At 42.5% G+C, this 27,399-nt stretch overlaps 1 protein-coding gene across 1 annotated transcript in view; it reads right to left on the bottom strand.

The window, feature by feature from the left end:
• Nucleotides 1-532: 532 nt before the first annotated feature.
• Nucleotides 533-27,399, bottom strand: part of LOC147337073 (protein NLRC3-like) — a 96,141-nt gene continuing 69,274 nt past the window's right edge. Inside the window, exons 2-8 of the mRNA XM_086285742.1 lie at nt 20,428-20,767; nt 19,058-19,231; nt 18,671-18,844; nt 18,320-18,493; nt 10,506-10,679; nt 2,724-2,770; nt 533-2,575 (exon numbers count right to left, since the gene is read on the bottom strand). Of these exons, the coding sequence (XP_086141868.1) occupies nt 2,043-2,575; nt 2,724-2,770; nt 10,506-10,679; nt 18,320-18,493; nt 18,671-18,844; nt 19,058-19,231; nt 20,428-20,767 (1,616 nt within the window). The 3' untranslated portion in view covers nt 533-2,042. The remainder of the gene's footprint in view (nt 2,576-2,723; nt 2,771-10,505; nt 10,680-18,319; nt 18,494-18,670; nt 18,845-19,057; nt 19,232-20,427; nt 20,768-27,399) is intronic.

Raw genomic sequence — 27,399 nt, 5'->3', positions numbered from 1 at the left:
CAAACACGAGTGTTCCAGCTGAGGACTTGGTTCCTTCCACCTGTCCATACAGGACATCACGCTGTCTGCAGCTCTGTAAATGCAGCTCCAGGTCCTTCCACGTGCTGCTCTGTATTTGTGCAGTTTGTAGTGTGTCCTGAGAAACGTAGCACACATGGTGTTCTTCTGCTGTTTCCTCCTTTCACTGAGTGTGAAACACTGACGCTGTGCTGTTGTTCACAGAGGGGAGCTGATTCTAGCTGCAGCTGGACTCTGTCATCTAACTGAATGTGTTGGTGCTGATCACGGGGCTCTGAGGGGGGAGCAGCAGGAGGACTCTGGATGCTGACGTCAGTGTATCTGTGGAAGCTCCCACAGCGTGTCTGTCATTCAATATTGTGCTGTATATTGTATCTATGCAAAGATGAACAGACTGTGTGTTCACTGGTCTCTGTGCTGCAGCTCTGATGTCATCATCACTCCCTCCTCCACCCTCAGCAGTCCCAGCATGCTGCTGTGGTGCACCCCACCCTCACTCTACACCTGAGCCACAGACCACACCCTCCACCTCAATATACACCACAGTTTTCTCTGCTGTGGAAATGAGATCAGGAGGAAATCATCATTATTATTATTTAATAAACGCTCACATTAATGTGGGCTTATTTGTTTCATATTAGAAACATTAGTTGAGTGTTTTTAGTATAAAATGGTCAAAGTCCCTCTTTTTGCTCCTCCCCTCACCTGTGGATGGGCGGTGCTGTTACCGTGGTGACAGCTTGGATGTGTTTCAGTCCTGCCTGGTTATCACTGCAGGAATCTTTCACATTTATTACAGGTAATAACTCTGATTTTTCTGTGTATTATGAGCCAAATGTATCCTGATACACACAGAGATGGATGAGCAGAGGTTTTTTTTGCAGTTTATGTAGTTACTATGGACTTAATGCATACATATTATTAAAATTAGGGCTATAACAGTTGTATTGATGTATAGCAACTTGAAATGCTCCCACAAATGGCTCCACAGCATGTAAAAATATAACAAAAGCTCTGGCGGACTTGGTTCTGTGGTCAGTCTTAAAGGGTGAAGTTAAACTCTGTAATCTTCACTGTGTCACAGAGTTCAGTGAGTCCCGTTATTCACAGTATCAATCAGATCATCAGAGAACAGCTGATCAGCAATCAGTGGTGCCAACAGCGCCTCCTGTGGTGAGAGGATGCAATAATGCAATGTAGCATTTTTCCACTCAACACTTGCAGTCATGGAAACTGTCTGTTGGATCTGTGTGACGTTGCTTTCTTGGTTAGAGTTCCTCACAAATGTCCAGATGATTCTTCTAATGAGGCGTCGACCATGTTTGCAGCTCTTTGGAAGAAAACGTCGCCCTTTGCCATCCTTACTTTTCTTTGACTTCTTCAAATGCAGCTGAACTCCAGCTGGTATTTTCTTGGACTTTGCAGCTGTTTCTGGTCATCAGTTCATTCCTGCAAACCTCTGAAGCTGAACAACAATGATGCTGCATTGCTGGCTGATCCCAAAAGGTTGATTCTGTTCATCTGGACGTTTTCAGAAACGTTTGCTCACTGATCAGGTGACTTCTTCAGTCTCAGCTGACTGCAGCTTTACAAGCTTACAAACAGCACATTTGCACAATGACTGAAAGCAGCAGCACCTGATATATATGATACTAATATAATACATATACATATATAATCCATACTAATGATGAAGGAACTGAGCTCACAGTCCATTGTTCATTCAGTGAACTACTCAGTTTATTTTGGGCCTCAGAAATGCTCACTCTGTTTGTACATCACTGTCAGCAATAGACTCATTCTGCTGTGTGGACAGGAACACATGTGACATCACTTCCTGTTTGTTTGTGACTGAAGAGGAAGAAGTTTACAAGGAATCATTTAGAAGAGTTTCAAACATCAACTGATTGAATCCATGAATCTGAAAACGTGTTTGTGAGTGAAAGAGACAGACATGTACAGACTGAACTATCTGTTCAACAGTCAGAGTGTTTCTGTAACAGGAGACACTCTTTACACTCCACTCAGCACAGGGACACTGAGTCACCACGACCGACCCATAAACCAGGATAAAGAGTTTGAGTGAATGTGGTGTTGAAGGTGTGGAGGTGGATCAGAGTGTCAGAGGAGACTCTGTAGAAGGACAGAGTGCCAGCAGGACAGTCCACATACACTGCTGCTCTGTTAGAGACAGAGGAGGAGGAGGAGGAGGAGGAGATGGATGTGTAGCTGTTATTGTGCCAGACAGACTGAGGACCATCATCAGAGCACCTCAGACTCCAGGACTGATCATTGTATCCAAACACACAGTCAGCACTGCCTCCTTTCCTTCTGATGCTTCTGTAACTCACTGATATATCAACGTCTCCTCTCCACTCGACCTCCCAGTAACAGCGACCAGTCAGACCATTTCTACACAGCAGCTGACGAACATCAAATCTGTCTGGATGATCAGGATATGACTGAACCTCCATCACACGTGTCACCTTCCTGTTGTTGTCAGACAGTTGGAGCTTTGTGTTCACTGTGTTTGTGTCGATTGTGAGTTGACAGGAATCTGATGGAGAGAACAAACACAATCCAGCTGCAGTTATTGATCCATCATCTGTTCATTGATTGACACTTTGATGATGACTCCTGACATGATGAAGATGGTTGAATGTGTGCTGCTTTGTTTTCATGAATCCCATTAAAAACACACTTACACTTCCTCAGACCTGGTCTCAACCATCGGACTCCAGCAGGCTCCACCCTGAAAGGAGGAGGGGGGTCAGAGCAGCACAGTCAGCATGCACACATGGACATTACATGGCTCTCACACACACACTGTTACACACTGAGCTCAAAGCTCGGCTCCACTGTTTTATTCAAAGAAATCTACATTTATTCATCAGCACATTTAAAAACAGCTTGAGCCAAAGTGCTGCACAGAGTAGAGAGAAAATAGGAAACATACACAGTAATGACTATAAAGACTGGTCAGGATTGAAAGCTACAGAGTACAAATGTGTTTCCAACCGGCTTTTAAAAATGTCCAGTGTTGGTGACGACCTGATGTGAAGGGCGACTGTTCCAGAGTTTGGCTGCAGCCATCGATAAAGCTCACCTCTGTTTTTACGTCTAGTTCTGGTCAGAAGCTGCTTATCTGCAGACCTGAGGGCTCCACTTGGATTCTTTTGTTAAAGAGAGATAAGATGGAGCCAATCCATTCACAGATTTAAAGACAACCAGATCTGGAAGTGGATTCTACCACGTACTGGTAACCAGTGGAAAAAGCTGGTGATGGGTCGTCTAGCACAGACCCACCGCTGGAACCAGACAATTGATGAGGGAGAGAACTGTGACAGCGCCGTTCCTTCACTTGACCTCAGTCGCTCTCGTCTGCTCCCTCGTAACACTGCTCTTTATTGAGCTTACATGAATATGCACAAGTTCATTATGACGTCTTACACAGGTATGAACAAAGAGTACCAGTCTGTGCATAGTGTGTGTGTGTGTGTGTCTGTGTGTGTGTGTGTGTCTGTGTGTGTGTGTGTGTGTGTCTGTGTGTGTGTGTGTCTGTGTGTGTGTCTGTGTGTGTGTGTGTCTGTGTGTGTGTGTGTGTGTTCCAGATGTGACCCTGTGACCCCAAAGCTGGTGCTAAGAGTCCAGCGGTCCCCCTAACAAAGGGCTCTTATACTTAACCAGACACAGAGTAGGTGTCCTCCTACACCAGGGGTCTCAAACTCGCGGCCCGCGGGCCAATTGCGGCCCGCAGGACGATAGTTTTTGGCCCCACCTTAATATGAAAATGTAATGTTAGTTTGATAATGTATGACACTTTACAGTGTTGTGGGCGGAGCTGAATTAACCCACCAATCAGGGTGGGATATGGATCTCAGGGGACACCAGCCGGGCTTGATGCAAGCAGGGAAACATTTCTCAATGAGTCAAAGTTCCAGCAGCGTTGCCCTGGAGTGTTTCTTTCTTTCCTGTGCCTGGCTGGCTTCCTCCTTTCTATTGGGCAAACGCCGACATTCGCCCCAGCGCGCTGCGTTCACAACACTTCAAAAAAAGTTGTTTTTTTAAGTTGCTGCCCAGCGGGACATTATACGTATATAGATTTATACACACGTCAGTGGGATTTAAAGTTATTTTTCCACAGAGAGAGATCTCATATTAACTCTCACAGTGATGCGTAGGCGGCGGGATAAAAGAAAAGTCATGAACTCAATGCAGCCCAATTTAGTCTGCAGTCACATAGCGACACCTGTTCATCGGCAACAACAGTCCCCGGTAACCCGGACTAATTATAGGGTCGCACCGTAATTTGTGGCTCCATGTTTTTATTTGCATCACTGCGTTTGCATTGCAGCAAACATGAACATTACATATATTTCAATATAATGTAAAAGCAGTCAAAACAACTAACATCAGAAACAGCTGATGTTATTTGTTATATGTCACGGTGTCATTTCCGCTTCTTTCTCCTGTAACAACAGCCCGGCGCCGTGAGCAGTCGCCTTTTTTGCGCTCGCTATCCCTGCACTTTCTACCATCTGCAAACGCCACGGTGTTCGTGTCGTCATGAAAGACATGAACATCGAGCGTAAAAACAAAGGAGACTGCTACCGGCTTTTTATCTGCCGATCGCCGTGCTACGGTTGCAAGAAAAAGAAGCAGAAATGACGTTCTCTACGCGTTGAGACGTTCCCCGTCCGTCGGCTAAACGCTTGATTGAAACTTCAATGCGACAGTGACACCAAGTAGAATTATAAATGTCACATAGCCCCAAACATGTCTTTTTCAAAGCCTGCGGTGAAGAGAAAGGTTGGTGATGAGCACCGACAATTTCAGGAAAAGTGGGAAATGCAATATTTCTTTGTTGAGCACAGGGGCACCCCGACCTGTCTCATTTGCACAGAGAAAGTTGCGCTGCACAAGGAATACAATTTGAAACGTCATTACACAACTAGACATGCTGAGCTGGATGCAAAATACCAGGGAGACGAGAGAGCGAACCGGGTTGCCAGTCTTAAAACAGATCTACTGAGGCAGCAAGATTTCTCCAAGAAAGCAACCAAAGAGAATAATGCAGCAGTCGGAGCCACGTGGTTAGTGAGATGATTGCTAAAGCAGGGAAGCCATTCACAGAAGGTGCATTTGTCTAAAAGTGCATATTGCAGGCTGCAAATATAGTCTGTCCGGGAAAGAAAGGTCAGTTTAGCAACATCAGCCTTTCTGCCAACACCGCAGCAGATCGCATTTCTGACCTGTCAAGTGACATTTATGACCAACTGTGTGAGAAAGCCAAATGTTTCAGTGTATACTCAGTCGCTCTTGATGAGACCACAGACATCACCGACACTGCCCAGCTCCCAATGTATGTCCGTGGTGTTGATGACAGTTTTGAAGTGATGGAGGAGCTGCTCACAGTAATTCCAATGCATGGCCAGACCACCGCTCAGCAGATATTTACAAGCTGTGTGATGCCATTGAGAATGTTGGTTTGCCATGGAAGAGGTTTGTTGGAATAACAACAGATGGAGCGCCATCAATGACAGGGAGGAAACATGGACTGGTGGCACAAAACAAACTGGAAGAGGAAGGCGTGGAGGAGGCCATTGCTCTGCACTGCATCATCCATCAGCAGGTCCTTTGCAGCAAATGCCTGAAGTTTGACAATGTGATGTCTATTGTTGTGAAATGCATCAACCAAATCAGATCCAGGGGCTTAAAGCACCGAAGGTTCTGTGCTTTTTTAGAGGAAATGGAGTCAGAATATGGGGATGTGCTCGACTTCACTGAGGTACGTTGGCTCAGCAGGGGAAATGTATTAAAGAGACTTTTTGAGTTGAGAGCAGAAGTGAAGCCTTCATGGAGAAGGATGGAGTTAGTGTTCCTGTGCTAACTGATCCCAAATGGCTCATGGACTCAGCTTTTCTTGTTGATATGACACATGAGCTTAATGTACTGAACAAGACGTTACAAGGCCAGGGGCAACTTGTCAGTGCTGCCTATGACAACGTGAGAGCATTCTCCACAAAACTGGCGCTCTGGAAAGCTCAGCTCTCTCAGACAAACCTTTGCCATTTCCCAGCATGCAAGGCACTCGTGGATGCAGGCACACCATTCAGTGCTGACGAGTATGTTGATGTCATTTTGATGCTACAGGAGGAATTTGATCCCAGATTTGCTGACTTCAAGACACACAGAGCCACCTTTCACATTTTTGCGGACCCCTTCTCCTTTGATGTGCAAGATGCCCCTTCTGTGCTTCAAATGGAGCTCATTGAGCTGCAGTGCAACTCTGAACTCAAAGCAAAGTTCAGGGAGGTGAGTGGAAAAGCAGACAAGCTTGGACAATTTTTGAGAGACTTGAGCCCTAGTTTCCCTCGGCTTTCCCGAATGTTCAAGTGGACCATGTGCCTTTTTGGTAGCACATACTTGTGCCAAAAGCTCTTCTCCACTTTGAACTTCAATAAGTCCAAGTACAGGTCCAGACTTACGGATGATCATCTTCAAGACATACTGAGGGTCGCAACTGCTTCCTCCCTCAGGCCAAATCTGGCTCGGCTATGCGAGAGGAAACGCTGCCAGGTCTCTAGCAGCAAGGAGTAGGCAAGAGAAGCCATGTTCAGAAGAACAGTTCATTTTCTACAGTGTTCCATTCATGTTCAGAAGAAGGTCATAGAACTGTTAATACAGACATTTCAATCTAAATACAGCAGATATAGAAGACTGAAAAAAAACCACACAAGTTCACTGACTAAAAATATCTTATTATTATTTTATTTATGTTTTACAGATTGATTGATTTTCTTATTAATTCTTAATTTGTTTATTTAATTTTAATATTTTGTGTTAAAAAATAAAAATAAAGAGATTTGAGAAGATTGGAATTTTTTAACCATGTCTTTCTTGTGGAAAACCTAATGCGGCCCAGCCTCACCCAGACTCTGCCTGCAGCGGCCCCCAGCTAAATTGAGTTTGAGACCCCTGTCCTACACCATAAATCAGTAAGAGAGGGTACGACCTCTCTCATGGCCCCAAGTGGTGTGTGCATGCCAGAGCACTCTGGAAGGCACACAGAGTCTTTACAGACTACTCAGGATCAAACCTCTATCATTATGCAATCGATTATACAACTCTAAGCATATATGAGTAAATATTTCTAAGCATAAATGACAATCAACAATATAAACCTTACAGCTGGTTTTAATAACAGAATTCATTTGTTTCTCAAACGAGAAAGAGCTATCGAGAAACACTCCTAAATCTTTAGTTCTTAACTTTTCCAGTGGGCCAAGGTCAACATTATCTGCTAATGCTAAATAGGCTGCCGTTATTAACTAATGCTAATTTGACATGAATTAGCATTATGCACTAATGCTAACACTTACTTTTTAAAAAAAATGTGAGTAGCTAATGCTAACACTATTTCCCTTAACTTTATAACAATGTGAACGGCTAATGCTAACACTCTTTTTCCTAGCATTACAACATCTGAGCTGCTAATGCTAAGTAGGCTGCCATTAGCACCTACGTCTAATTTAAGGCAAATACGCATTAGAACCTAATGCTCATATCGTTTTCCTTTGCTTTATAACAATGTGAGCAGCTACTGCTAAATAGCATTAGCTAATAACAGCAGTCTAATTTAATGCAAGTTAGCCTCATTTGCATTACAACGATGTGAGGAGTTAACGCTAAGTATGCTGCCATTAGTGGCTAATTCTAATTAGGGGTGAATAAATATTACCAGCTAATGCTAATATCGTATTCTCTTCCCTTTTAACAATGTGAGCAGCTAGTGCTAGGTAGGCTGATGCTAGCAGCTAATGCTAAAGCTAATTTAATGTGAATTAGCATCACATTAGTGAGGAGTTAATGCTAAGTAGACTGCCATTAGCAGGTAATGCTAATTTTAGGTGAATAGGAATTGGCAGATAATGCTAATACCATATTTTCTTGCTTTATAACAATGTGACCAGCTAATGCTATGTAGGTTGCCGTTATTAGCTAATACTAATTTGAGGTGAATTAGCATTATCCCCTTATGCTAACAATGTTTTTTCTTACTTTTTAACAATACAACTAGCTAATGTGAACACTTTTTTTTTTTTATTGAATTCTAATTTTTCCCTTGCGATGTGAAGAGTTAATGCTAAATAGGATGACATTAGTGGCTAATTCTAATTTTAGATGAGAAAGCATTAGAAGCTAATGCTAATACCATATTTTCTTGCTTTATATCAATATTAGTAGGTAATGCTAAGTACGTAGCCATTATTAGCTAATGCTAATTTAGGTGAATTAGCATTATCCACTAATGCTAACACTGTTTTTGCCAACTCTTTTCCCTTGCATTATAACAATATGAGCAGCTAATGCTAAGAAGGCTGCCATTATTAGGTAATGCTAATTATTATGTGTGTTAGCATTATCCGCTGCTGCTAGCAATGTTTTATCTTGCCTTTTAACAATATCAGCAGCTAATGCTAACACTACTTTAATTTCAGTTAAACCTACTTAGCATTAATTAACTTCATTTAGCATTAAGAAGTTTTTGCTATAGGCTACCATTAGTGGCTAATGCTAATTTTAGGTAAATAGAAATTGGCAGCTAATGCTAATACCATATTTTCTTGCCTTATAACAATGTGACCAGCTAATGCTAAGCAGGTGCCATTATTAGCTAATACTAATTTGAGATGAATTAGCATTATCCGCTTATGCTAACAATGTTTTTTCTTACTTTTTAACAATACGCCATTAGTGGCTAGTTCTAATTTTAGATGAAAAAGGATTAACAGCTAATGCTCATACTGTTTGCTTTGTAAGAATGACAGCAGCTAATGATATGAAGTCTACCGTTATTAACTAATGCTAATTTGATGAGAATTAGCATTATCCGATAATGGTAACTCTTTTCCCCTGCATTATAACAATGTCAGGAGTTAATGCTAAGTAGACTGCCATTAGGGGCTAACTCTAATTAGGGGTGAATAATTATTAGCAGCTAATACTAATACCGTTTTCTCTTTTTCCTTATAACAACTTGAGCAGCTAATGCTAATTTGATGCGAATTAGCATTATATTAGTGAGCAGTTAATGCTAAGTAGGCTGCCATTATTAACTAATACTACGTTGACCTGAATTAGCATTATGCTAATACTGTTTTCTCTTACTTATTAAAAATGATAGTAGCTAATACTAATACTCTTTTCCATTGGGTAACAACAAAGTGAGGAATTAATGCTAATACTTGATAGACTCAATACTTGAAATGTGCAATTCACTTGTATTTTTATTTTTTTATTCCTATTTATTCTATTTATCCCCTTTGTATATTTTATTTATATTTGTCTCTGTATTTATATATGTGTGTGTGTGTGTGTGTGTGTGTGTGTGTGTGTATATATATATATAACAGTTCTGTAACTGTAACTTTGGTCGTTGCTGTGCTTTTTTTGGAAGTCGAATTTCCCAGAGGAACCCACCCGAGGGATTAATAAAGTTCTATCTTATCTTATCTTATCTTATCTAAGTTGGCTGCTTTTAGCGGCTTATTCTAATTAGGGGTGAATAATTATTAGCAGCAAATGCTAATACCGTTTTCTCTTTCCTTATAACAATATGAGCAGTTAATGCTAATTTGATGTAAATTAGCATTATATTAGTGAGGGGTTAATGCTAAGTAGGCTGCCATTAGCAGCTAAAGGTAATTTGAGGTGAATAAGCACTAGTAGCTAATGCCAATACCCTTTTCTCTTGTGTTATAATGATGTGAAATGTTAATATTGTTCTCAAACAACAGAATGAGAATGAAATATTGATTCTAACAGGGCCCATAAACAGCATTAGCTTAGCAGCATTAGCTTATCAGAGTCTCCATCATGGTCACACAAATCCTTAGCGGAGCAAAGTGGCCTACTTAGCAATAGCTGCTGTAGAAAGCAAAGGGAAAACAGTATTAGCATTAGCTGCTAAATGTGCACTTGAGAACAAATCTATTGTGAATTCAGCCGTGAATGTAGTGTTTCCAGTAAGCTTCCATTTCCAAATGTTAGCTGCTCCTGTCTGCCTCTTTGTCACACACACAGACTGAAATGATTCACAGCCTTGTTTCATCCTTCTGTCAGTGTCACTGACTGTCACTGTGACTGTGGACATACAGCATGGGAAACACACACATGGCTGATACTTGTATCTAAAGTTACAAAATGTTGTCTCTGTCCAAATATTACCTAACTGTAAGTCTACTTTTAATGAAACTCTCAACATGACTTATCAGTTATCATTAATGTTCCTGCAAACAGACTCCTTGAAGACCCCCTACATAAATATCCATGTACTATCCAGCTAGACTAGTGTGTCTGTCCCTGAAAATATTCCTGCATGTGTGATTGTTCATGTCTCATCTGCAGGAAACAAACAGGAAGTGAGTGAAAGACACAGGAAATGATTCCAGCTCTTCCTCCTATATCAGACATTCTCTCCATACCTGAGAGTGTCCAGTCTCCAGCCTGGATCCTTCAGTCCAGCCGACAGAAGCTTCATTCCTGAGAGACCTGGATGATTGTAGCTCAGGTCCAGCTCTCTCAGATGGGAGGGGTTGGAGGTCAGAGCTGAGGCCAGAGAAGTACAGCCTTCCTCTGTGATCAGACAGCCTGACAGACTGCAGACACACAAAACAATAATCCATCTGTTATCCATCTCTATAGCAGCATAACTAAGTGATGGTTCAGGGTCACCTGATCCAGCTCTAACTATAAGTTTTATCAAAAAGGAAAGTTTGAAGCTGATCGTCAAAGTAGAGAGGGTGTCTGTCTCCTGAACTCAAACTGGGAGCTGCTTCCACACCCAGTCCAACATAGCCAGGCTTTCTTTGCTGCTTTGACAAAACCTCAAATCCCAGTCAGAGATGGTGAGCATCATCACAGTGATGATCATTTCTCTGTTAACCCAGGCTTTCTGCTTCAGGATCTGTGCACGCTCACAGAACAAGGAGACCTTTAAACATCATTTCACTAAATGGATGGACTGAGCTCAGCCTACAGATGAACTGGATAAATAAAGATTTGACCTCAGTGTGCTCAGTGTTCCTGTCTATTCCTAACATATTCCTAACATGATAGCTGCACTTTAGAGCTCTAAAACTGGAACTGACACATATTTAAACTCCACATGTTACTCAGTACATTCAGTTCTGACACTCGCCCACAGTCCAACAAAGGAAACATGGAGATCACATCAGTTTGTCACCAAAGTCTAATTATTCCAGAGGGCAGTGTTGATACAACTAAAGTTATTTTTAAGCAAAGTTGAGTTTTTTATTGTCGCAGTACTTCATGTCTGAAGTATCACTTAAATGCATTACACGCTGTTGATGGCAGCAAACAAACCACCCAAACAAACAGAGGTGGGAGGCTTGGGCAGACTACGTAGGATCAGCTTGTGGGAGGAGTCAGGATAAACCAAAGAAAGACAAGCTAACAAACACCACAGTGAAGTGAGTAGCTACAAACTGCAGGCTGATTAGTGTTGTTGAAGAAGTCGGTCTGAGGAACGTTCTTAGGATCAACAAATGACGGCATGTATGAGCCTCCCTCAAGACGCACCATCACAAGAAGAACACATGAGCTGTAGAAAAAGGAGAGACTATGAAAGCCACGGCGTTACAACGTGCACCAGCTGTTGGTCTCTCTGGAGACTACTGGGCGTGGCTGGGTAACCATGGTTACTTGGGAGTTACAGTACATGATATTAATGAAGAGTGGGAGCTCCGTTCTATAGCAAACAATTTGTTATGAGGTAATCAGCTGATCTTAGTTTAACCGGAAGCCCTTCACAATAATTGCAATGCCTTTATTTTGTACAACTACCATCAGTTCGTCTGTACTGATGGTAACTTAAAGTCACACTAATGTCGTTTAGTTTCTATAGTTTATGTAGTGGAAGTATACTACAGTACCCTGATCACTGATAGGACAGATTTATGTAGATATACACCTTTGTGTTTAACATTACTGCATTATAGTACTGTGATCTTTGTCCTTATATATGGCTATATTAGCTATACTGATGTACGTACATATAACTGGATATGTAAATTATCTATTCATCTTATTTGTCATGTATTTGTATTGTGTACTTCCTTTTTGTAAGAAACCACACACATGATCACAGCCGCAAGAATCAATCAGTGAAAGAATAAAGTGTCTCAAACCAAACCTTAAGCTCTTTATTCCACATGCTGGGATCATTTGGCCTTCAGTGGTGTTCTGGCTGACACACCGGAGTGACCAGAGTGCTAAAGAGTGAATCGGACACACCAGTGTCATCTCTGATATCTCCACTACATTTAATCGTCCTTCAGCTTGTGGCTGCCGTTAGCTGGTCTGCTAGTTAGCTGATTTGCTATTTAGCCGGTGTGCTAGTTAGCTGGTGTGCTAGTTAGCCGGTTCGCTAGTCAGCTGGTGTGCTGACCAGCGAACCAGTAGGTTACAAGATGAGCTTGTCTGTCTGATGAGCCAGCTCTCTCTGTCTTGGTCATTTTGTCCTTGGGCAAAACCTAACCTACCACTACAACTGTAGCTTACCTCCACCAGTGTGTGAATGTGAGAGTGAATGAATACAGGGAGTGCAGAATTATTAGGCAAATGAGTATTTTGTCCACATCATCCTCTTCATGCATGTTGTCTTACTCCAAGCTGTATAGGCTCGAAAGCCTACTACCAATTAAGCATATTAGGTGATGTGCATCTCTGTAATGAGAAGGGGTGTGGTCTAATGACATCAACACCCTATATCAGGTGTGCATAATTATTAGGTAACGTCCTTTCCTTTGGCAAAATGGGTCAAAAGAAGGACTTGACAGGCTCAGAAAAGTCAAAAATAGTGAGATATCTTGCAGAGGGATGCAGCAGTCTCAAAATTGCAAAGCTTCTGAAGCGTGATCATCGAACAATCAAGCGTTTCATTCAAAATAGTCAACAGGGTCGCAAGAAGCGTGTGGAAAAACCAAGGCACAAAATAACTGCCCATGAACTGAGAAAAGTCAAGCGTGCAGCTGCCAAGATGCCACTTGCCACCAGTTTGGCCATATTTTGGAGCTGCAACATCACTGGAGTGCCCAAGAGCACAAGGTGTGCAATACTCAGAGACATGGCCAAGGTAAGAAAGGCTGAAAGACGACCACCACTGAACAAGACACACAAGCTGAAACGTCAAGACTGGGCCAAGAAATATCTCAAGACTGGTTTTTCTAAGGTTTTATGGACTGATGAAATGAGAGTGAGTCTTGATGGGCCAGATGGATGGGCCCGTGGCTGGATTGGTAAAGGGCAGAGAGCTCCAGTCCCACTCAGACGCCAGCAAGGTGGAGGTGGAGTACTGGTTTGGGCTGGTATCATCAAAGATGAGCTTGTGGGGCCTTTTCGGGTTGAGGATGGAGTCAAGCTCAACTCCCAGTCCTACTGCCAGTTTCTGGAAGACACCTTCTTCAAGCAGTGGTACAGGAAGAAGTCTGCATCCTTCAAGAAAAACATGATTTTCATGCAGGACAATGCTCCATCACACGCGTCCAAGTACTCCACAGCGTGGCTGGCAAGAAAGGGTATAAAAAGAAGAAAAACTAATGACATGGCCACCTTGTTCACCTGATCTGAACCCCATTGAGAACCTGTGGTCCATCATCAAATGTGAGATTTACAAGGAGGGAAAACAGTACACCTCTCTGAACAGTGTCTGGGAGGCTGTGGTTGCTGCTGCACGCAATGTTGATGGCGTGTCACAAATCTAGAGGATCATCATTTAGCCTGGAGAAATAGTTTGCTGCTTTATAAGAAAGCCCTCCGCAAAGCCAGAACATCTTACTATTCATCACTGATTGAAGAAAATAAGAACAACCCTAGGTTTCTCTTCAGCACTGTAGCCAGGCTGACAAAAAGTCAGAGCTCTTTTGAGCCAACCATCCCTTTAACGTTAACTAGTAATGACTTCATGAACTTCTTCACAAATAAAATTTTTATCATTAGAGAAAAAATTACCAATAATCATCCCACAGATGTAATATTATCTACAGCTACTCTTAGTACCATTGATATTAAGTTAGACTCCTTTTCTCCAATTGATCTTTCTGAGTTAACTTCAATAATTACTTCCTCCAAACCATCAACGTGTCTTTTAGACCCCATTCCTACAAAACTGCTCAAAGAAGTCCTGCCATTAATTAATTCTTCGATCTTAAATATGATCAACCTATCTCTAATAATCGGCTATGTACCACAGGCCTTCAAGCTGGCTGTAGTTAAACCTTTACTCAAAAAGCCATCTCTAGACCCAGCAGTCTTAGCTAATTATAGGCCAATCTCCAACCTTCCTTTCATATCAAAAATCCTTGAAAGAGTAGTTGTCAAACAGCTAACAGATCATCTGCAGAGGAATGGTTTATTTGAAGAGTTTCAGTCAGGTTTCAGAGCTCAGCACAGCACAGAAACAGCTTTAGTGAAGGTTACAAATGATCTTCTTATGGCCTCTGACAGTGGACTCATCTCTGTGCTTGTCCTGCTAGACCTCAGTGCAGCGTTCGATACTGTTGATCATAATATCCTATTAGAGCGATTAGAACATGCTGTAGGTATTACAAGTACTGCGCTGCAGTGGTTTGTATCATATCTATCTAATAGACTCCAGTTTGTGCATGTAAATGGAGAGTCCTCTTCACACACTGAGGTTAATTATGGAGTTCCACAGGGTTCAGTGCTAGGACCAATTCTGTTTACATTATACATGCTTCCCTTAGGCAGTATCATTAGAAGACATAGCATACATTTTCACTGCTATGCAGATGACACCCAGCTCTATCTGTCCATGAAGCCAGATAACACACACCAATTAGTTAAACTGCAGGAATGTCTTAAAGACATAAAGACCTGGATGGCCGCTAACTTTCTGCTTCTTAATTCAGATAAAACTGAGGTTATTGTACTCGGCCCTGAAAATCTTAGAAATATGGTATCTAATCAGATTCTTACTCTGGATGGCATTACCTTGGCCTCCAGTAACGCGGTGAGGAACCTTGGAGTCATTTTTGACCAGGACATGTCCTTCAACGCACATATTAAACAAATATGTAAGACTGCTTTCTTCCATTTGCGCAACATCTCTAAAATTAGAAATATCCTGTCTCAGAGTGACGCTGAAAAACTAGTTCATGCATTTATTACTTCCAGGCTGGACTACTGTAATTCATTATTATCAGGATGTCCAAAAAACTCACTGAAAAGCCTTCAGCTAATCCAAAATGCTGCAGCAAGAGTCCTGACAGGGACTAGAAAGAGAGAGCATATTTCTCCTGTTTTGGCTTCCCTTCATTGGCTTCCTGTTAAATCCAGAATTGAATTCAAAATCCTGCTCCTCACATACAAGGTCTTAAATAATCAGGCCCCATCTTATCTTAATGACCTTGTAGTACCATATCACCCTATTAGAGCGCTCCGCTCTCGCTCTGCAGGCCTACTTGTTGTTCCTAGAGTATTTAAAAGTAGAATGGGAGGGAGAGCCTTCAGTTTTCAGGCCCCTCTTCTGTGGAACCAGCTTCCAGTTTGGATTCGGGAGACAGACACTATCTCTACTTTTAAGATTAGGCTTAAAACTTTCCTTTTTTCTAAAGCATATAGTTAGGGCTGGACCAGGTGACCCTGAATCCTCCCTTTGTTATGCTGCAATAGATGTAGGCTGCCGGGGGATTCCCATGATGCATTGAGTTTTTCCTTTCCAGTCACCTTTCTCACTCACTATGTATTAATAGACCTCTCTGCATTGAATCATATCTGTTATTAACCTCTGTCTCTCTTCCACAGCATGTCTTTATCCTGTCTTCCTTCTCTCACCCCAACCGGTCGCAGCAGATGGCCGCCCCTCCCTGAGCCTGGTTCTGCCGGAGGTTTCTTCCTGTTAAAAGGGAGTTTTTCCTTCCCACTGTCGCCAAAGTGCTTGCTCATAGGGGGTCATATGATTGTTGGGTTTTTCTCTGTATCTATGAAGCGCCTTGAGGCGACTTTTGTTGTGATTTGGCGCTATATAAATAAAATTGAATTGAATTGAATTGAACAGATCAAAACACTGACAGAATCCATGGATGGCAGGCTTTTGAGTGTCCTTGCAAAGAAAGGTGGCTATATTGGTCGCTGATTTGTTTTTGTTTTGTTTTTGAATGTCAGAAATGTATATTTGTGAATGTGGAGATGTTATATTGGTGTCACTGGTAAAAATAAATAAATGAAATGGGTATATATTTGTTTTTTGTTAAGTTGCCTAATAATTCTGCACAGTAATAGTCACCTGCACACACAGATATCCCCCTAAAATAGCTAAAACTAAAAACAAACTAAAAACTACTTCCAAAAACATTCAGCTTTGATATTAATGAGTTTTTTGGGTTCATTGAGAACATGGTTGTTGTTCAATAATAAAATTATTCCTCAAAAATACAACTTGCCTAATAATTCTGCACTCCCTGTAGTGGGATTGTAAAGGGTCTTTGAGGGTCTCGAAAAGCGCTATATAAATGCAATCCATTATTATTATTAAGAGCATCTTTAGGCCTGACTGTGCTCATCCTTCCTCCAACCTCTCCTTACCAAAGATAACAACTACATCAGTATTAGCTCAATAACAATTTCTGCAATTCAATTGTGGACATTCATTTTTAAACCTTGTGTAAAACGATAAAACCTCAAAGTCTGAGCATTATTCTTTGTGCAAACAGCTCTTGCAGGTTCCCCCGGACTTAGGTTATTTTTATTATTTAATTACTTTCCTTTAAGCAGCTGTTCAGGCTACTAAACTCATCCCAGAAATAACAAGTGACACCATTAATAGTAGAGGTGGGAATCACCATACAACTCGCGATACGATATTATCACAATACTTAACGCACGATACGATATTATTGCGATTTTTTAAAATGTTTTGCGATATTTAAATTCTGCACATAAAGGTAAACTTTATCAATATTCATTTTATCTAATATCAAAGTCTCACACTCAGTCTTTCTCTCATTTCAGTCAGTTTTATTGTTGACAAACTGAACGGTTTGTATTACAGTCTAGTCCAACTTAACTGAATGCAACCATCTGGTACAATTATAGCTATTCTGAACTATGCAATTTATGAAAACTATGCAGCCCCTTCAGCAACTGAAGAATTTGAAAGTAAATTTTAAAAAAAATATAATTTTACATTAAATAAAAAAGTTTCAAACTTAATTAAAATTAAACATGTCTTAAATTAAAATAAGTAAACTGTCATGTTTATTGCTGCCAAAAAAAAAGTTAAACACATTTGGACAGTGAAGGAATGTCAGGATTGTTGCTCAGAAAAAGGATCAACATGCTCTGAAGTCAACATGCTCTGACTCCAGAGCATGTTGACTTCAGAGAAAAAATTGTTTGTAACAAAATATCGATTTCTGCTGTCCCTGTATCGATACATTATTAGCAAACAAAATATCACGATACTACACAGTATCGATTTTTTCCCCCACCCCTAATTAATAGTGGAGCTAACTTTAACAGGTGAAACTGATTTGACCTATAAGGCTACTGCAGTTACTTCTTATCAGGTTTAGTAGGGAAGACATCTGGATGAGGTAGTTAGTAGTATGTAGTTAGTACCGGGCGACTCCCCTCCCCCACATAGGCACCAGAACCCTGTATTATCTACAGGGTAAGACTGCCTGTTTTATCAAACTATGGCCATTACTACTGTGATCATTTGCAGCCCAGTGTGCCGCTCTCTCTGCTGGGATGAACCACTGGAGCTCACCCAGTCATCCCTTTCTTTCTCTCAAGAAGAAGTGAAATAAATATATTTATTATGTTACGAGTCTAATATTCTTTAAATCAACCTGTAATGAATAAATGAAGCAAGAAGATTTGGTGGCTCCACGTGTTGTAGAAGAAAAGATAAACATCTCATTTTGAGAAATCAGCCTTTAAAATTAAGTACTGTGAATAAAAAACAAACAGCGAGCCAATCAGCAGTCGCCAATATCCTCCTAATTTCATTCACAAAGAAATCAAATATATATATTATGGGCCCAAAGGAGCCTAAATCTTTAAATTAGGCAGTGCATGAAGTATTTTTTTAAATAAACAGAGACATGACTATAACAACTTTTAGTAATTCAGAGTCCAATTATCCACTCAAATGTAAATAAAAGTTCACTTGACAGCTGTAAAAGTTACCTGTTTATACAATAATATAATTCACATTTCAAATGATCATCTGTGGAAAAGTTTGAATCCTGACCTGAGAGTTTCCACTGCACACTGTGAACTCTTTAGTCCAGCGGACAGAAGCTTCACTCCTGAATCCTGCAGGTCAGAGTTACTCAGGTCCAGCTCTCTCAGACTGGAGGACTGGGAGCTGAGGACTGAGGACAGAGCTTCACAGCTTCTCTCTGACAGGTTACAGCCACTCAGTCTGAAAAATAAAAGACAGTCTATACAACAAATACTCATGTAGAGTTTGTTAATACATTTCACAACATTAAATGTTGACTTTCTATTTTTCAAAGGAAACATAAACATACTAAGATACAACATCATATGTATGAACTTTAATTAATAATTCTAAAAACTAAATGTTTTCTGATCTGACCTCAGAGTATTCAGTTTACAGTTTAAACGTTGTAGTCCAGCAGACAGAAGCTTCACTCCTGAATCCTGTAGCTTTCTGATACTCAGGTCCAGCTCTGTCAGACTAGAGGACTGCGAGCTGAGAACTGAGGACAGAGCTTCACAGTTTTCCTCTGAGAGTTCACAGATGTTAAGTCTGAAGATAAAAACATGAATAAAGATTGTTGTTAAAGTGTAATCAAGGTGCAATAGCTTATTGTCTTGTGCTGAGCAGGTTAGTAAAACTTCCGTTTAACTTTGAAATGAATAAAAATGCTATGAAACAAGGATAACTGGATAAAGACATAAACAAAAACAAACATCAAACACATAAACAAACAGAACTAAACATAATACAAATTGATCTGACCTCAGAACATTCAGTTTGGCATGTGGACTCTCCACTGCAGCAGACAGAAGCTTTACTGCTGAAGCCTTCAGGCTGTTGGTACTCAGGTCCAGCTCTCTCAGACTACAGGACTGGGAGCTGACCACTGACAACAAATTTTCACAGCCTTTCTCTGAGACGTTACAGCTGCTCAGTCTGAGAGAGAAAGGAAAAAAACAAAAACAAAAAAAAACAAACAATATATGTGATCAAATTAAATTTGTTTATATGTTGAACCCTTTTTTTTTTTTTAATTTATTTAAACCTATGAGACTATGAGTGCTACCAGTCCAGTGCACATGATTGGTACCTTGATGGTACCTTGCTCAGGGGTACCACAAGGTAACTATTCGGTGGATTCGACCCCTGACCTTATGATCATGGGGCGACCACTCTGCCTACTGAGCTAATAATTCTGTGTACACTGTCATACAATATTAACTAAAACAATTATTTTAGAAAATTTTAGTAATTCAATAATCATGCTCATTACCTGTGTATTGTGAATAACACTTGATTTTAAACACTAGCTGTATAAAACTCTTCCTGTTAAAGGTGTGTATAAAGGAGATGAGCTGAAATGCAGACTTCATGGAGAATGTTTGCTGTCAGGATATATCAAAGACAAAGCAGAGATCCATCCAGTCTCTTCCACTAAGCCCACAGAGGGACAGACAACCACTCTCACTCACACCTGCATGAAGTTTAGATCACCAGGTAACCTAACTGCATGTCTGTGGACAGTGGGAAGAAACTGTAGAGGACCCAGAGTGAACCCACTGTAATTCTGTGATAACACTGGTTATGGAAGCCTTACAGTTACATATGGTTACTGACAAGAAACACGACCTTAGAGGCAATTTCAGTAATGAAGACCGAGTTTCTCCCTCCATACAGGATGAAAACATGACAGCACAGCAGAGATTTATATTTAAAAAGGGAGGGTGTGCACTGAAAGTGAGATACAAACTTGAACTTAAATTATGAACATCAGAAAAAGATGTAGGTGAAGTCTGGCAGGTGAAGTTTGTGCTTTAGAATAAAACAACCAAACTCCTGGAGTTGGAGACAAGTGAACAAGCTGAGGATAATAAACCTGTCAGAGGGGCTGAAGCATCAGAGCTCATGTTCTTATTGGCTGGGTCTGGATTGTCCTTTGATAAGAGTTACAGAACAAAGTGTGTTTTAGAAATGCTGGAGTGAAACATTAAAACTACCATATATTTACCGAGTGACTGATGATCATTTAATTTACTATTTTAAAAAAAATGTTACAGTGCTCTTTGAACTCAGCATTTCTGATTTATTTCCCATGATTTTAACAATGAAGCGATGACAACATGTTTACTCACAGAGCTTTGTTGGAGGCTTTGACCACTGGCAGCATTCTCAGAAGAGCCTCCTCTGAAGCAGAGTATTTCTTGAAGTCAAACTCATCCAGATCTTCTTCTGATGATAGTAAGATGAAGGTCAGAGCTGAGCACTGAGCAGGAGACAGTTTACCTGTGGAGAGACTTCCTGAAGTCCTGTATTGTTGGATCTCCTCCACTAGAGAACGATCATTCAGTTCATTCAGACAGTGGATCAGATTGATGCTTTTCTCTGCAGACAGATTCTCACTGAGCTTCTCCTTGATGTACTGGACTGTTTCCTGATTGGTCTGTGAGTTACTTCCTGTTTGTGTCATCAGGGCTCGTAAGAGAGTCTGATTGGTCTGCAGGGAAAGACCCAGGAGGAAGCGGAGGAACAAGTCCAGGTGTCCATTTGGACTCTGTAAGGCCTTGTTCACAGCACTCTGGTGGAGAGATTGAAGTTTTAGTTTGTTAAATAGTTTACACCATGTAGAGGTTGTTTGTTGTTGTTCCAGCAGATTGAGTCCAGAGTTGATGAAGGTCAGATGGACATGAAGAGCAGCCAGAAACTCCTGAACACTCAGATGGATGAAGCAGAACACCTTGTCCTGGTACAGTTTTCTCTCCTCTTTAAAGATCTGTGTGAACACTCCTGAGTACACTGAGGCTGCTCTGATATCGATGCCACACTCTGTCAGGTCTGATTCATAGAAGATCAGGTTTCCTTTCTGCAGCTGATCAAAAGCCAGTTTTCCCAGAGACTCCATCATCGTCCTGCTCTCTGGACTCCAGTGTGGATCTGTCTCAGCTCCTCCATCATACTTGACCTTCTTCACTTTGGCCTGAACCACCAGGAAGTGGATGTACATCTCAGTCAGGGTCTTGGGCAGCTGTCCTCCCTCTCTGGTTTCCAGCACATCCTCCAGAACTGTAGCAGTGATCCAGCAGAAGACTGGGATGTGGCACATGATGTGGAGGCTTCGTGATGTCTTGATGTGGGAGATGATCCTGCTGGCCTGCTCCTCATCTCTGAATCTCTTCCTGAAGTACTCCTCCTTCTGTGGGTCAGTGAACCCTCTGACCTCTGTCACCATGCCAACACAGTCAGGAGGGATCTGATTGGCTGCTGCAGGTCGTGTGGTTATCCAGAGGCGAGCAGAGGGAAGCAGTTTCCCCCTGATGAGGTTTATCAGCAGCACATCCACTGAGGTGGACTTTCTAGGGTCAGTTAGGATTGTAGTTTTGTGGAAGTCCAGAGGAAGTCGACACTCATCCAGACCATCAAAGATGAACACAACCTGGAAGTCTTCAAAGCTGCAGATTCCTGCTTCTTTGGTTTCAGTAAAGAAGTGATGAACAAGTCCCACCAAGCTGAACTTTTCCTCTTTCAGCACATTCAGCTCTCTGAAAGTGAATGGAAATATGAACTGGATGTCCTGGTTGGCTTTGTCTTCAGCCCAGTCCAGGCTGTATTTCTGTGTTAAGACTGTTTTCCCAATGCCAGCCACTCCCTTTGTCAGCACTGTTCTGATTGGTTCATCTCTTCCAGGTGAGGCTTTAAAGATGTCTTCTTGTCTGATGGTTGTTTCTGGTCTGTCTGGTTTCCTGGATGCTGTTTCAATCTGTCTGACCTCATGTTCATCATTGACCTCTGCAGTCCCTCCCTCTGTGATGTAGAGCTCTGTGTAGATCTGATTCAGGAGGGTCGGGTTTCCTGCTTTAGCGATGCCCTCAAACACACACTGGAACTTCTCCTTCAGCTTAGACTTAAGGTTACGATGACAAACAGCAGCTGGAAGTTCTGAATAATAATAATAAAAATACAACTTTAACAATCATATTTTACAAAATGCTGATGACAATTTCTGACCCACTGAGAAATGACTGAACACACTGGTGTCACAAGTCTCTCATTTATCCAGCAGCTTAAATCTTTAGATAAATCCTCTTACGTCTCTGCAGACGGTCAGCCAGCTCCTCCTGCTTCATTCTCCTCAGGAAGTCCACTGTGATCTTCACAAATGCCTCTCTGCTGTTTCTCCTCTGCTCATCATCCTCCCTCTGAAACTCCAAGCACTGGGGCTTATTTGGATTCAGAGCCTTCTGGATCTTCTTCAGCTCGTTCTTCACAAAAGTGATGATGCTGTCCTCCAGCAGCTGGAACAGAATACTTTATGAATGACCCACCACTCTGAACTTTAGTCCACACAACATCCACTTCTTTACGATCAAGGGGCATATCATCCGCGAACTCTTTACCAATTATAGGTTTGACTTTATCTGATTAACTGAGACTTTGTCCACAACTCCATGATCCCAAAACGTTGATGCTGTTCATATGAATGCAGCGATTTCAGTGGGAGAAACATTTCACTGGTGTTCAGAGCTGAACTACCAACAGGTTGATGATCAAAGCCAGAAACTTGGAGATGTTTCAGGTGACTGAGTTGATCGTACAGACAACTGGTCTTAAAGGTTCACTCTGTTTACGCATACAGATCAGTATTTAAGGTTTGACTCTCATCATCCACTGGGGCACAAACTGGGCGTCATCAGGACACTACAACACAGAACAAACACCATCCCCACAGACACAGCAGCCAGCGAAGCAGAAGAACTTCACATCAAGAAGGTCCTGAGTAAATGTGAACGCTGGTTTGAGGGCGGAGTCAAGGAGGCCATTTATGTGAAAAGGAAAGACCATCTCTGAATGGAGGAGGGGCCTAAGGGTACATTTGTCACCATCTTACAATGCTGTGATTGCAGCCATTCCCCAGCTCTCTGTGAACTGGACTCATGACCATTGATCAACAACCATTGATCAATGGTCCTGACAGTATGCGTACTATGTTGTCAATGAGTGTGGAAGGAGATGAAATGACCTTCCTTGTGGACACTGGGGCTACCTATTCAACACTGAAACAAAAACCAAACAGTGCCACACTTTCCAACCATGTGGTCAGTGTTGTTGGGTTTTCTGGGGTACCAATGACGCTGCCAACAACCAATCCAGCCCTGACGGTGCTGGGAAAACAGACATTGAAGCACAGCTATGTGGTGTCTCCCCATGTGCCTGTGAACTTGATGGGCAGGGATCTGCTCATTAAACTGGGGGCCACCATCATGTGTTCAGCTGATGGACTAACAGTGACACTTCCAGGAGGAAAAGAGTTTCCGTGCCTGGGGACATTTTCAAAGAACCAGTACTTGCTGAAAGACTGTGAACAAACGACCGCTGACATCTATTGGGGTCGTGTGGTGGAAGAAGGCATACTAAGACAATATCAGTTGTGGAAACCTTGGATTATGGCCTTGGCAGTCTTCTCTCCCCCCAGGGATCCGTTCCATGTCACCCTCTATTATGATAGAAATGATGATGAAATTTACAGGGACCTGTTCCAGTCTGACCTTGAAGGCCAGACTTGGAATGTGTGTTCTCAAAACATCTATGTCGGTCCGGAGGGCGTCGCGGCAGCAGTAAAATTAACCGACGAACAACGGCCTTGGTTCAAAATGGGACCTGATTCAGTGCCCCATATAACATTGGCGGTCCATGAGAGTCATCAGGCGAAGGAGCTGGGGACGATGGTCAAAAGAGCCCTCGAGGAACCTGGCTGGCAAGCTACTCAGATTCCAGACGTTTGGTACTCGCCAAAATGCAAAATTTATCGTATCACTTGTCAATCAGAGGACACAGTGATGTTGGAGCATCAACAAATCTCAAGAATTCATGGGAGGGAAAGAACAGACCATGCGGATGCAGTTGCCGCACTTGCGACTCTTCCTGACACTTTGTGGTCAGCAGGGCCTACGGATGTGGGCCAGGCCACGTGTTCGCCCGTTTTGTTCCAGCTGAAGTCTGAAACGCCAATTTGGAAACCACAGTATAGGCAAAAGAGAGAAGCTGAGGAGGGAATTGCAGAAACCATTGAGGGGCTATTGAAAGTAGGGGTGCTTGAGCCCTCTCAATCCTACTGGAATACTCCTATTTTGCCAGTAGAGAAGCATGGGACAGGAAAGTACAGAATGGCACATGACTTAAGAGCCATCAATGCCATTTTACGTACTGACACGGTGCCAGTCCCAAACCCATACACAGCCTTGACGGCATTAACACCAGATCAGAAGTGGTTTACATGTATTGATCTAGCGAATGCATTTTTCTGTCTCCCATTGCATGAGTCTCTGAGGGACATTTTTTCATTCACATATGGGGGACAACAGTACAGATACACAAGGTTGCCACAAGGGTTTGCACTTTCCCCTGGCATTTTCAACCAAGTGTTGAAAGAAGCTTTATCGCCATGCCATCTCCCAGAGGGGTGTTCACTAGTGCAATATGTTGATGATTTGCTCATTGCAGCTCCGTCTGCTTCGGCATGCACGGCAGCTTCACTTACCATACTGAAGAGACTCGCTGAGTGCGGTTTCAAGGTCAGTAAAGAAAAGTTGCAGTTGGTCCGACCAGAAGTAACATTTCTGGGCCGTGTCATTGCTCACAAATCAGTGGGTCTGCTAAACACTCATCGTGATCAGATTTTGACACATCCAAGACCGCGTACGGTTAAGGAGTTGCTCTCATTCTTGGGGTTAACAGGATACAGCCGGCACTTCATTCCAAATTATGCAGGCAAAACAGCCCTGTTGAGGGATTTGGTAAAAACGGCAGGTGTCAGAAATCTTAAGGCTGAACTGCCATGGACATCGGCCACTGAGTCGGCATTTATTGCATTAAAACAGGACTTATCCAGATCGGCTGATCTTGCTATCCCTAATTACGAACAACCCTTCTATCTTGATGTTTCTGAAACACACGGGATAGCTAATGGGGTGTTGTTTCAGAAAAAAGGGGGAGGAAGAGATGTACTTATGTACGTCAGCATCAGGCTGAATTCATTAGAGACAAGGCACCCGAGATGCACTCAGCATGCCATTGGGGTGTCAAAAATTATACAAAAGACAGCACATATAGTGAGGGATCATCCGTTGAAGGTGCTGACCACCCACAGTGTGGTGGCATATGTTAACTCACAAGCCTTCACCATGACACCTCTTACACAACAGAGAGTGTGTAGAGTTTTAGATGCTCCTAACTTGACCTTCACACATGAAGGAATTAACATGGCAGATTTAATGGAGTCAGGAGGAGAACCTCATGACTGCGCAAAGAGAGCTGAAGTGGACGAGAAGATAAGAGAAGACTTGAAAGCAGAACCTCTGACAGGAGCTGAAGATTGGTTCACTGATGGATGCTGCTACAGGGATGATGAAGGATTAAAAGCAGGCTACGCGGTAGTTTGCAGAAAAGGGGCTGCATTTGAAGTGAAGGAGGCTGGAAGACTTGAAGGGCAGCAGTCAGCCCAAAGAGCAGAAGTAATTGCTCTAAGTCGAGCTTTGAGACTTGCAAAAGGAAAAAGAGTCAACATTTACATTTACTTGAGCAGGCCTTGGGAGATCCAGAGGAGGTGAGCATCATAAAATGCAAAGGCCACTCCTCAGGGACCGGCCTGATGGCCAGAGGAAATCAGGAAGCCGATCGAGCTGCAAAGGAGGCAGCGGGTTATAAAGCATCACGACAGATGGTACAAATAACGGTGGAAGAAGAATCAGGAGTTAACATGCTAGAGGAGGCCAGGAAGGCCCAAGGGGAGGCTGCCCCAGAAGAGAAGGGGATCTGGAAGAGTCGAGGAGCCTGGGAAGAAGGAGGTCTCTGGCGAGGACCTGACGGTCGACCAGTGTTGACAGCCAACTTGGCAAAACAGAAGATTGCCGAAGCGCACGGCCTTAGACATGTAGGTGTCGCCCAGATGGGGAGACATCTGTGCCATTGGTGGCATCCCTTTTTGAAGGATATGATCAAGGAAAAGGCTAGGACCTGTCTGATCTGTGGGAGGCACAATCCGAAGCCAGTGATTAAACCAGAGGCAGGTAAGTTCCCCATTCCAGAAAGACCAGGTGAAGAGATTGTCATTGACTTCACTGACATGATTGATCCAGGTCCAGGAGGAGTTCGATACCTACTGGTAAGTGTAGATGCTTTGACGGGTTGGCCTGAGGCATGGCCTACCAAGAGGGAGGATGCAAAAAGTGTGATTAAGTGTTTAATCAATCATTACATCCCCCGGCATGGTTTCCCTAAGCGGATTAGGTCCGACAATGGGACTCATTTCAAAAATAAAGATTTGGCAGAGGTAGAACAGAAGCTGGGGTTACAACATAGATTTGGCACAGTATATCACCCCCAGTCGCAGGGAAAGGTAGAAAGAATGAATCTAAATCTGAAGAATAAAATTGCTAAGATTTCAGCTCACACGGGGCTAAATTGGGTAGCAGCCCTGCCAGTTGCATTGATGATAATAAGATGTTGTGTTAATCAATCCACAGGTTTCACACCATATGAGCTGTTGACAGGACGACAGTTTCCAGGTCCTTGGACAACAGTTCCGGCGGAAGAAAGTGTAAAAAGTAACAGAAAACATATTGAATGTTGGAAAGAATTAAAAGCTCTTGTGTCTAGTTTCACACAACAGGTTGGAGAAGGGGTGAAAGCGGAGGACAGGTCCATCCCCGATGCCAAGGCGGTGTGGCTGAAGGTCATTAAGCGAAAGTGGAGAGACCCGAGGTGGACCGGACCTTTCGAAGTAACTGCCCGAACCACCAGTGCTGTCCGTCTAAAGGGGAAAGGGGAGACCTGGTTCCATTGGTCTCAGTGTGCAGTCGCGGACGAGAGTTTGCTGGAGCTAGCCTCCACCCAATCGACGCAGGGGGGAACATAGAGCCAGAATAATACTCGTTCCACCTGTGCCACGGTCCTCCTCAGTAGTCTAACCTGAGTGAGGCGAAGAAAGAAGAGGAGCGTCACGCGCCAAGGAGGAATCCATTACAGGCTCTTAAATAGGCTAGGGCTCTAGTCTAAAGTATTTGATAGTTTGAAGGAATCGTAATAGTTTTGTATGTTACTTGCATATTTTT

Source organism: Aulonocara sp. 'chitande type north' Nkhata Bay, linkage group LG3 (assembly GCF_057382095.1).
Source record: "Aulonocara sp. 'chitande type north' Nkhata Bay isolate Kocher_YH1m ecotype deep benthic linkage group LG3, A_spYH_male_GT1.1, whole genome shotgun sequence".
Taxonomy (NCBI): Eukaryota; Metazoa; Chordata; class Actinopteri; order Cichliformes; family Cichlidae; genus Aulonocara; species Aulonocara sp. 'chitande type north' Nkhata Bay.
The sequence above is the reverse complement of the archived record's forward strand: the minus strand, read 5'-3'. Positions and strand labels throughout refer to the sequence as shown.